Here is a 12242-nt window from a genome sequence, read left to right as displayed (position 1 = left end):
CTAAGTACGCTGGTTTTTATAGACATCGTCGATCGTCCGTTTTGTTTTAAATAGGTATCCAATACTTTGTATATTTATACAAATACAACGTATTGAAATGTCTATAACGTTTTAATTTTCAATAACGATAAACGTAGATTTTGTGCAACGTTTTAATTATATTTAACAATAATCACAAAAGTTCTGTAACGTTTTCATTCGTAAATCAAATTATTTTTCAGGGACCATGACAATGGCCACAACGAAAGCGGAAGCGACGGTGGCTTAGGCACTGCCGCCGCTGCTGGTTATGTCAGCAGCTATGATGCCGGCGGCTACGGCCACGGTGGTGGCGGTGATAGTGGCGGTGGCGGTTTCGGTGGTGGTGAAGGTGGTGGTGGCGGTGGCGGCGAAGGTTAATATACATTTAAAAAATATCATACGGGTATATTATAAAGTTCATAAAGTTTCTCCAGATTTCATTATATCTCTAATTTTATTATTATACTAACTTTAAAAAAGTAATTTCATATGTTATATAATTTTACAGTTAATAATTTACTGTTAATTTAACTTACTTAATATTATTATAAGTAAAATCTATTATAGATGTTACAATATATATATATATATATATTATACATATTAATACTTTAGGTACAATTACGAATTAATCGTTTTGTTAGGTTGAACATTTTTATTAGTTCAAAAAATAAAATACTTTATTGAAACTACAAAATACCTTTGTTAATTACTTATACCTGCACCTTACCCGTTGTCATTCGTAAGTGGTGAGTCGTAACCTACATCCGAACGTCCATAACGACCGTAACTGTCTAGGTATGGATTTCCATCATGGATATTGGCTAATCAGTATATCAAGTAACTAAACTTTACACAAAACTATCAAATGTCCACTTCTTTTTATTCTTTAATGATCGCTCACCCAAATCTGTCTGCTGTGCTGCTTCTCATCATTATACACAAAACTCAAGGAACAACAAACATCCAGTGCCTAAAGTAAGCTGAATAGTATAACGTGTAGTAAAAATTAACACCGTAACCTAGATTACAAGGTAAATGGATAACAGCTCTTATAAAACTTACAGTGGCAGCCTTGGGTGCATGGGCTGTCTCTGCAGTTTTTGAAAGACGCCGGTCAACCGAGTTTTAAATCAGAAGGATCACATTTTTTTTTTTTTTTTGTGTATCGTACTATCGTTATAATTACCATTTACCTATACTTACAAAGATATGTTCAACACAATTAGGTAGATAATATCTTTATTTAACATGTATTATCCAATATTGATTTCCTGACTTCGGAAATCTGAAAAACCTACTATAAAGACTTGAGACAGATGGCGACGATACGATACGGTACGCATCTAGGTATTATTGATATTATTGTTGTATTATGTTTGATTTGTAGCTAAGTGGTATAATCCAAGGCTGTGGATGAATAATATTTCTGAAGTTACTGTAGATTATTATTGTAAATAGATAATTTAGACTTTTTTAAAAATTATATAAATATTTCACTGTGGAGGGGGGGGGGGGCTAAAAATACTAGGCTGCCCCTGCTGATGAAGTCTAGTCACGCCTATAACTAGTTGTCACTGGTCCCACCAATTAATGTTGTCCGGATAAAGACTTTTTTGATAAATATACTGTTCAGTCAATAGATCGGGATACTATCTGTATGTGCATGATACCACGTCGATAGACTTCAAAATGAAAATCCTGCTGCTTTTAACTCACAAAAACCACACAAGTGTCATTTTTTATAATTTTAGCATAATATTCATTAGCCATTGAGTACCTACCTAACTATGTATTGCACCATTCCTATCGTGGGCAATAAATATAAGCTTGGCCCAATTGTTATTTATTAGATAAATGTTTTTACTATTTTGTATGTTACGCAATTAAAAACTATTGTTTATACATTATTACATGAAGTTCACATATGTGTGAAATTTTAAATTTTGTTGAACAAATACCAACGCAAGTACCAAATCAACACTTGGTCTGTTATAATTATACGTAATTATCAAAGCAATTTGAGAGGTACTCAATTATTTTTATTTTTAACCATATAATTAATTTCATGTTTTTTGTAAGCAGTCCTGTAAAGTATTTAAGTAAAAGTATTTGAGTAAAAGTATTCAAATACTTTTTTAAGTATTGAATAACTTTTTAAATACTTTCAGCATTTTGAATAGTATTTTAAATACTTTTTGGTATTGAATACTTTGGTTTTTTATATCGAACATTTTATTTTTATTCAAAATAATTGGTTGGAAAAATATTATTGTCAACTACAATAATAGAATAATAGTCTTAGTATTCTGTATTTCTGTGTTAGCTGAAGCCTGAAGGTTTGTGAAAACCTGCAAATCTGCAGATTTCTGAAAATAGTTATTGAATATAACAATATTCTCTTTAAACTATTAGCTAACTATTAGACAACCTACTACCTATGTGTTTATATTACGATAGTTAGAAACCAACTTTAAAAACCAAAAGTATTTAAAAAGTATTCCAAATACTTTTTCAGAGTATTTGAGTAGTATTTGAAATACTATACAATTAAGGTATTTGAGTAGTATCTTAAATACTTAAAAAAAAAACTGTATTTGAGTATTTACTCAAGTACTTTTTAAAAGTATTCTTTACAAGACTGTTTGTAAGGTATATATATAGGTATATAGGTACTATAGATCTATATATGATATCATTATTGGAATAATTTTAAATAATTCTGTGTATACCTATTATAGATTTTTAAAAAAATTTAAATAATATATTAAACGAGACAGAAAAAATTTCAACAAATTTCAATAAATTAGCGTCTCGCAACGGTCACCAACATCACTGATTCATGAGTAGCGACACAATTATGGATCTTCATCCGTAGGTAATTCGTAATAAAATACAAAATAGATAGCATGACTAGAGGGTGGAGACAACACATTGTGACACAGATGAAGATAATATAATCGGATCAATACCATCACCATAAGAATATAAATAAATAATAATCATTTATTTTTTCCGATTTTAATTTCACACAGCGTATAATAATTGTATCGTTTCATATCAAACTGTTTAATTATTTTAAATAAAATACCAAATATTTTAATTAGTTAGGTAACCAATGCATTTTAATAAGTATTGTAACGTGTCTATTTATATATCAAAATAATTTATTTCTAAAATATCATTATAGGTAATTTGTTATTCAAATGTTCTAAAAATGTATGACTCTTGAAGTTACCAAGGTGAATCATTGATATGTTTTAGCCTGGGAAGCTTGGTTATGCCTTTGGTATTGCTTAGGTTTAACTTATTTTAACATTCTTTAGATCTTATGTATCAACAATAATGTGCTTCTTGGCCTCCGCACTGCGACCCACTGCTCTGGTACCCTACCTTAGAGTATCGTGTATGAATATTTACTATGAGACAGCATTGATCAATCGTATAAGAATATTTTAAATTATGACAAATTGGTTCTGTAGTTTATTATATTGCCTATTATTTAGGACGTGTTTGCAACATTTGTGTGTGAATCATATTATATTAAAAGTCAAAAATTAATATAGTTAGTTACATTGTATAATTACGCATTACTGCCCATAAATTATGTACACGAAAACAATAAAACCTAAAACGCAAAGTTTACAATATTACAGTTATTATATAAAATAATTTTTATATCAAACCATTCGAATGAAAATTATTTTCACGTGTTTTTCGTACAAAATATTTTACTATAGGTACAAGACTAGATCAATATTTTACAAGTTAAATATTACATCAATTAATATACCAAAAAATAAAATAAATAATTAAAAAAAATCATTGAATACCTAAAAACCTATGGATAATTACTTTTAAATTTAAATTTGTCAGTGGTTTCTTATTATTGTTCCTTTGGGTTAGCCTACTCTAAACATAAGATATACAATATATAAATATGCATAATATTATGATATTAGGTATATGGGTATAATAAATTATATTATATTCCAGTAAAAATTCTGATATTATTCAGAATAAAAAATATTTGTATGCATTTGCGACGTTACCACACTAGAGTATAAGTATAGCAAAACGGCACTATCAGTCATTATATAATTGTATTATAGTACACTTGTATTAAATATTTAAATGTACACTTCGTTATTAATTAATATTAATAATATTATGATCATAGGCACAAATAAGGGGGGGGGGGAGCAAAAACTATTTGAACTTATGATTATAATACAATTTTAATTCAAGTCTGATCACGCCGTAGTGAGATGTCGTTTGTAGTAGGTACACTAGTACATCGGCTATTTAGTGTTTAACCATAGATAAGTTATTACTTCGGAGTTCTCTTTGCTTTACACTGATAAGTTAAAAGTTATAAACGATGGATGTCCAGCGGAGAAGCAATGCCAATAGCAGTCCATCCCCGGCTCTCGATACTACTTAAAAAATTTTTAAAAGATAAGTTGTCTCGATATTTGCAACCGAAAATTTCGTAACAAGTTTAGTTATCGTCCAGATATATTGACTTTTAAGCACGTCACTTGGGTTTATCTTGAAATGAACATTTGTTTGACTGTACTATTGTATCATAATTTTCATCCTAGTAATTTCGGATGCTTACACGCCATTTTGTTCGTGGGAAACCATTCACGTGTGGAACTCGAACGGCTCAAATCCACCAGCAAATTACACAATTCAGCCGGCATTCACATGACATGTCGAATATTTAATGCTGAAAAACGCTTGAAATCACCCAATGGGTCAGATATAATATCAGAATTTTCTAGTTATTTGTCTTAATAATAATAATAATAATAATAATAATAATAATAATAATGATTTATGCAAATGAATAAAACGGGCGTGAGCCCAGTAGTACAGTATATATTTAAATACTATAAACAAGAAGTACAGTACTGTAGAATAAATTCTATAGAATAAAAATAAAAATTAATTTGGCATTTTCAGTATTTTATATCATTATTTATATAGATGTTTAATAATTTATTTAAAGATGAAAAGAAAAAATCTGTTATTATAGATGTTTTAATGGTAAGTAACAAATCACACGATAACACAAACAATTTCAAATAAATCAGCTACCAACGTTCTTGATAGGGGTGACCGGTGGTCTATATATGGAAATAATGCTTTCCCTGACTTTTAGAAGTGATTGCCAAAATGATCTTATTGTGTCTCCCAAGAACGTCCTGCAGGCATTAAAAGGCGTACATATCATATTACAGAAGAAGTTATGGCTGAAACCCTTCTTCGATGTCGTTGATGATTGTTGGGTTGTAGTTGGTTTAGTAACAATGTTTACTGCCTATTAATAAAATCAAAAATACATGCAATTATACATGATAGTTATAATCACCAAGTAGTTTTAATTATTTTTGAACACAATCATTAGTTGTTACTTTTATCAGAATTTAACTAAATATTATTTCTATTCACTTATTAGATAGGTAGCTACCTACCTACTATCAAATATAAATTATTACTATAATTTTTAAATTTTACAATCTTAATTGAAAGATTTAGCCATTAATAATGACACATAGCATAGATTGGACAGATACTAAACAACTAACCTCAAATACTACAGCTGGCATTGCATATACATATTTTGGAAGTCATCCATTTCTTTCAAACTACATCTAGGATACCAACGACTCAAAACACTTTAGCCAACACTTTAGTTGGAAATGCTCCCTGTTTCTCTACAAACAAATTATACGGCCTTTAGTACTCTGTACTTGGGGCAACTCTCCAAAACCGATACAAAAAATGTTCAAGTTTTCCAGTCCAAAATATAACGTATAATATCAAATGCGCCCTGCAGGTTCGTCAAACACGAAGCTTTTCACACAAACTTCAAACTTCCCACAAATATTTTTAAAAAATGTATTATTATTAGTATGTAAATTCGAGTAGTTCAAATAGGTTAGGTGGGGTATTAGCAGTGTGGTTTTGTAAAATTTCCGTTTAACTGCACATATAATATTATAGCCACTGTTTTTCTATCAAAATCATAGTTTTTTTATCATCTATTACTAAATTAATAGGATGTCGTACTTAAATGCGTGTTTTATCCGTCTTAAAATATAGTAAAATTTACCTCCAGCAGTTCTAATTGTGTATTATCAGCTTAAATATTAGAGTGAATTGATTTGTTATCAAACTTAAGTGTAAGAACATTATCTCTGGTTTCTCGTTTGATTTTTACAATAATTTAATTTTTAAGTGAGTTATGAACATTTTAAAATATTAATATTTTACATACTCATAACTCACTTTAACTCACATTTAAGTTTTATAATAGGTAAATTCATAACAATATTTAAGCTAAGAATTCAAAATTGGAACTGCTGGACGTACATTTGGGTATAGGTATAATGAGGGTACCTACATATTATTCTGAATCAAAAATTCAAATTTTTATTCAATTTTTTTTTTTTTTTAATTTTAAAATATCCAATTTGTAAATCTGATTATAAAAACAATGTTGATGATAAAAGTTATTAAGAATATTTATTTAAGTTTTTAGTCAAGTAGTTTATTTTATTTTTATCATACATTTAACTAGCATCAATTTTTTTAATTTTTTATATCAGATATTTCCGTTACCGCCTTATTATCAACCTATATAAGCTCACCCAAACGACGTATTAGATATATTAGGAGTTCGTGTAAATATCGCCCAAATGATATGTATAAACTTGCCCAAATGATATGAAATTTTAGGTTGTTCTACCAAATGAAAGCCACCCATTTTTAAATAATTTTTAAAAATATATAGCAATTTCCCTGCTACCTTGGTAATAGTGCCAAACCCGATTTCCGTTTTGCCACATTGTCGCACTAATCAAAACTAATCAAATATCATTTATATGTATTGACGTGTTGGATTATAATATAATATTATAATTTATAAGTATAAAAAAAATATACAAAAATTACCGGTGTAGGTGGTGCTGGTTTGGGATTGTTTGTGCCGGAATTGCTTGCAGCATCTGACTCATTTGGTTTGACTGCAGCGTCTGCAAGGTCTGTAGGGGCTGCAGGGTCAGGGTCTGCACAATTTATAAGCTAATCATAAAATAAGTCACAATCAGAAACTGTAGTAATTTTATTTAGAAAATCAATGGATGGACTATAGTTCAATATTTGTAAATGGAAATGATAGACAGATATTATATTACATACAATACGTCTTATTCATAACTAAATAATTAACAATTAATCGTAGTTTTAAATTGTAGTATAGTTAAAATCAATTTAGGTAAATTGTAATTTGTTTTCTTTTAAATTTATTTGTAATTCGACACAATATGTCTAATATCTATACATTAAAGACTCGTCTCAATTCAGTTGTATTGGAATTCAATTAAAAAAAAAAAAAAAAAAATGAAGATAACAAAATAAATAATTTATTTTGGGCTCCGTGCAACAACGAGACAAGTCCATTTTTATCAAAAATGAGTTTTACATGGAATATTATTCATGGAAGAAATATCTATATTTTGTTAGAACAATCAGACAAATCGCTTTATTATTTCCAAAGATATCTCAAAAAGAATTATTTCCCGCCCATTAAGGCGAATGAGACAAAGAATTTTGTTTTGCTTCTCCTGAATAATTGATAAAAGTGGACTTGTCTCGTTGTTGCACTGAGCCCTTAATAACACTGAAATATGTTACGTTAAAAAAAACCAAGTGGGACTTACTTTAACCAAAGAAATAGTTACAAACAACGATGAAATAATCGCCTTATGTTTGGAAAACATCATTTTAACGGCGCGCCGTTGTCATTCACTAAAGTTTAAAAACAGTATATAGCTACAAAATGTATATTACTTATTTTTAATATTATTTATTACTGATCACAGAAATCGAAAAATTACTGAATGAAATCTATACCGGCTATATGACCCGTGTATTAGTACAATTTTGAATTTTTTTTATCATGTGCACATTCCTCGTTCCTAGGTATACACTAAAAATATATAATTAATATTATAAACAACTAGTTTTGTAATAATATGTTACAATAATGCCATGAACAATTAGTGTCACAAAATTTCAAATTCAAAACGGTGGTTAAAATAATTACTAATAATATTTAGGTAAACATATAATTAACAGTTTGAAAACAAACAAATGTTATTGTTTTGATATTCATAAAAAAACATTAGTTGTCAGCAGTTGTCGTTTCATTTATCATGAGTATAAATAACGCACTTACGATGAAAAATACTAAATATGTATAAAACCATATGTAATACAGCTTGACTATTTGGTTGATTCTCTCGAAGTTTATTTAATATCATATAATATAATTAATATTAAATACTAATAATAAACACGAGTTATGATATACAGTAAAATACATCATAGAAATTAATGGACACTGAAAAAAAAAATTATAAATATATAGGCACTGAATATTTTGATTGAGACATGACTGCACTTTGAATTAATTTAAATGATGTACCTATATAGGTACACGTTTTTTTGTACAAATAGGTATATTCGGTGTAAAAACTAACAGGAATACGTGACAAATGGAATAACTATATTGTTCTAATCAATATTTTATATTTTATTTGGTATATAACATTTGCAGACACTTGCGTTACATGTATAGTATAACATTTTTCAATATTAAAAATTATACATAAAAAATGTTAAGTTTTACGTTTAGGATACCAGACAACAAATTGTATAGAAAAAAAAAATTTTTGAAATGTTTATCAAAACAGAAGTTATTATATTTGTGTCTTCTGGTTACATCATGTATATAAGTACAATATATACTATATAGAAGAAAAAATATTGTTGGCCAGTGGTGTATAATATTATGGCCTACGTTTAACAGCAGTTGGCTTCTATTTGCATTTTGTATTTTTTTGCGCGACGAAAACCCAATGAGTAATGATCGATCAAATAGATGGAATATTTTCAGTGATTACTTATTAAGGTTCATTTCTTCTATCTGATATCAAAATGTTTAACACATATCATTATAAATTTCACTTAAATACGTTTCGCTACTCATGCAGTCAGTTAATAATATTTTTCAAAATTAAAATAATTAATAATAATATAACGCCCGTCTTTGCTCAGGAATAGTTCAAATTTGACATATTGTTATACATTTCAGTGACTTACTCAAATACTTCGGTACACTAGAATCCTCGACACATACTGTTACTATATAGCAGAGTGGTGACCAATACTTCTCCCCTTGTTTTTAAACTAAAACCGTTCTGTGAATAAATATTTATTATACATTCTTAAATAGTTTAATTGCGAAACTATAAAGAGTGAAAACGAACGTCGAATATTTTGTGCCACGTCGATTTCCCTATACTTAGTATTTAGAAATTTCAATGCATCCTCCGATTAACATACGAAAAATATGAACAGGAAAATCATATCGTCTACGAGGTTTCTGGAAACGTGTCAACCTACTGATAGGCGTGAGAAACAAGGTAGTACAGTACTTAAAATATTATCTTTTGTTTTTATTCAATAACAAATAGTTTATTAATCACTACAACATGATAAAAGGTATTACTATTATAAATATTATGTAAAACTGCTATTTATTAGCAGCAAGCTGCTGTTCCATTTTGAAATGGCTTGGATGTTATCTGTGGATTAAAAGAGTTTCACAGCGGTTTTCAGTGAACTCGACAATGCCCCTTGTATAGGCTCCCAAAATACACTAATGGGCTTTGTGATTAAATTACAAAAACGGGATGCCATTGACTTTTTTTCTGGAATTTCTTCATTCATCATTGCCTCTTCTTCCTGTTGGTGAGGACAAAATATAAATATAAAATAGTATCATTATGCTTTTGAAAGTCATTTAAAAAATTAAATGTTTTGTAATGTGCGATAAAAAAATAATTTTAAAACAAAACGTTTCATGATTTCTAATATAGAATATTATCCATCAACATAGTTAATATTATAAGAATAACACGCACTTATATATTAATATTATATAAATATATATAATATTATTATAATTTATACCACAGAGACACATTATTCAATTATTGATGAAAAAAATACCGATGGAGATTCTGATTTATTAATGCCAATATACGCGTCCTTATCAGGTTTGGTAGCAGTGGAAGCACCAACAGTTGTGCCAGTTTTGTCCAAAGAAGTGATGTACTAAATATGACAACAAAAATATAACAAAACATTTGATGATTACTAATATAATATTATCAACCAATATAATTAGTATTCTAAGAAAAACACGCGTAGGTACCTACATTAATATTACCTCTATATATTAAATATATATAATTATTATTATTATTATATTATTTTTTATTGAACATTATAGCTTCATCAGCAGGGACCATTAGCTTTTTATTGTAATTTATACCAGAGAGACATTATTGATAAAAATATTACCGATGGAGATTCTGATTTATTGATGTCAATATAAGCGTCCTTATTAGGTTTGGTAGCACCAACAGTTGTGCCAGTTTTGTCCAAACATGTGATGTACTAAATATGACAACAAAAATAAATCATGATAAACAATTACAGTGATATTATGTTATGATTTGTACATATATTAAAATAGTTAAATTGTATTATGAAAATGTGAACGATTGTGAGCCAGTAGCGACCAAGGTAACATTTCTATCGTGCTCGGTATGTTTACCTCAACAGCACTAATTAATAATGGACGCCATGTTATGGTATTGAATTTCATGAATAAAACAAAGCCTAAATACTATAGTTTTACCGTAGGATATGAGGAGTTAAGCCCCACATTATGATATAATTCGGACAGTAATATTGTTTATACTTAAGCATAATTAAGTACCTATTATGTCAATATACATATTTAACATTATAACTGCGTAAGTAACTTACCTAATCAATATCGTGTTTATTAAAAATTAAAAAAGCCAGTAAAAAAATAATTGTGATTAAAAAGATTAATACAAAATAATATTCATAAAATGTATTAAAACAATATAGTAAGGTTTATTGCATACTTATGATATCTACAAAATAGTATTGTGCATTCTAAATATTGTAAAAAGTGGATAATATTCAATATTAGTATTACTCATTACTCATTATTAATCGTTGGTTTATATATTTTTTTTCAATTTTACTGTTAATTATATCTTAGAACTTAAACCAGTCAAACTTACTTGAACTACAGATAACAACACAATCGCTGATATAAAAATCTGTGTTGAAATCATTGTAAATTTGTTTAATGTAGGTAGTATACAAATGTAATTAAATCTACAACTGACAGCAAAGGGCGACCAGTCTAGGATTACAACGTATTTATGAAACTGTTTGATACTACGATGAGTAATGTCAATTTATTACATTCCATAAAAATGTCATAGATCTAAAGGATTCGTGTTATGTTAATCACAATTATAATTATTATTGTTAAAAAAAATGTAAATTTCAAAAGAGTTATTTTATAAATATTTTTTTAATATATTATTCTATTCAATATAGGTATTGTTATAATTATTATAACACTCCCATATTTTATACGGTATGATACAAGTTCTAAAAAATATGTTTTAAAAACATTTAAAATTGTTCATTATGTAACTGAGATAGGTATATAATTATATGAATTACGTATATTCAACTACTTTGTTCGTTTTGCAATCAACGATAATTGTATATTTATCATCGATAATATATTGAATAGAACACAATATAGTTTAAATAAAACACATTTTCGGCACCAATAGAAAAAATATTGAACTGACAATAAAGTAAGTACTTATTTTTCGTACGAGGGTGATCATAAGCTCGGCTCGGCAATGACAGGTAAGTAATGAAAACGTCAATAATAAACTACGCTCCACTTTTCGTAAATTTGATAGCTGGGACCTGATTTTTCTAAATTAGGTACCTAGCTACATATTATCATACATTATAGCAGAAAGTACCGCGTTGTAGTAGAAATTATAATATACAAGCACTATAGTGGCCTGCCTACCTTATCTCCTAACCTAACCTAACCAGTTCGGACTTATCTAGATACAATAAAATTATCCAGATGAATATCTAGATAATTATTTGTTCATCTTTTATTTTATCTAGGTAAATGGTTACAAGGTATCTAAACGTTCATCTTAGATAATTTTTTTACTAAACTAAATTAATTCATCTAGATACATTTTTTATTGATAAAAATCGCG

The 12242-nt window shown here is 28.2% G+C and overlaps 3 protein-coding genes across 6 annotated transcripts in view; 1 reads left to right on the top strand and 2 right to left on the bottom strand.

The window, feature by feature from the left end:
• Positions 1–566, top strand: part of LOC100571087 (putative glycine-rich cell wall structural protein 1) — a 6072-nt gene extending 5506 nt beyond the window's left edge. For all 4 annotated transcript variants that reach the window (XM_029487479.1, XM_029487476.1, XM_029487478.1 and 1 more), the window contains one exon: positions 222–566. In XM_029487479.1, the coding sequence (XP_029343339.1) occupies positions 222–399 (178 nt within the window). In that variant the 3' untranslated portion in view covers positions 400–566. The remainder of the gene's footprint in view (positions 1–221) is intronic.
• A 4483-nt stretch (positions 567–5049) lies between these two features.
• On the bottom strand, positions 5050–8009 carry LOC100570990. Its single transcript, XM_029487474.1, has 4 exons — positions 7945–8009; positions 7752–7839; positions 6985–7113; positions 5050–5347 (listed from the first exon to the last, which is right to left on the bottom strand). Exons 2-4 carry the CDS (start codon positions 7812–7814, stop codon positions 5117–5119), a joined length of 423 nt encoding a protein of 140 aa, XP_029343334.1. The 5' UTR covers positions 7815–7839; positions 7945–8009; the 3' UTR covers positions 5050–5116.
• Positions 8010–9557: 1548 nt separating this feature from the next.
• Positions 9558–11388, bottom strand: LOC100570895. Its single transcript, XM_003245393.4, has 4 exons — positions 11220–11388; positions 10462–10557; positions 10108–10212; positions 9558–9840 (listed from the first exon to the last, which is right to left on the bottom strand). Exons 1-4 carry the CDS (start codon positions 11271–11273, stop codon positions 9688–9690), a joined length of 408 nt encoding a protein of 135 aa, XP_003245441.1. The 5' UTR covers positions 11274–11388; the 3' UTR covers positions 9558–9687.
• Between the last annotated feature and the right edge of the window lie 854 nt (positions 11389–12242).

Source organism: Acyrthosiphon pisum, chromosome A1 (assembly GCF_005508785.2).
Source record: "Acyrthosiphon pisum isolate AL4f chromosome A1, pea_aphid_22Mar2018_4r6ur, whole genome shotgun sequence".
NCBI lineage: Eukaryota > Metazoa > Arthropoda > Insecta > Hemiptera > Aphididae > Acyrthosiphon > Acyrthosiphon pisum.
This window is presented reverse-complemented; position numbering and strand designations above follow the sequence as displayed.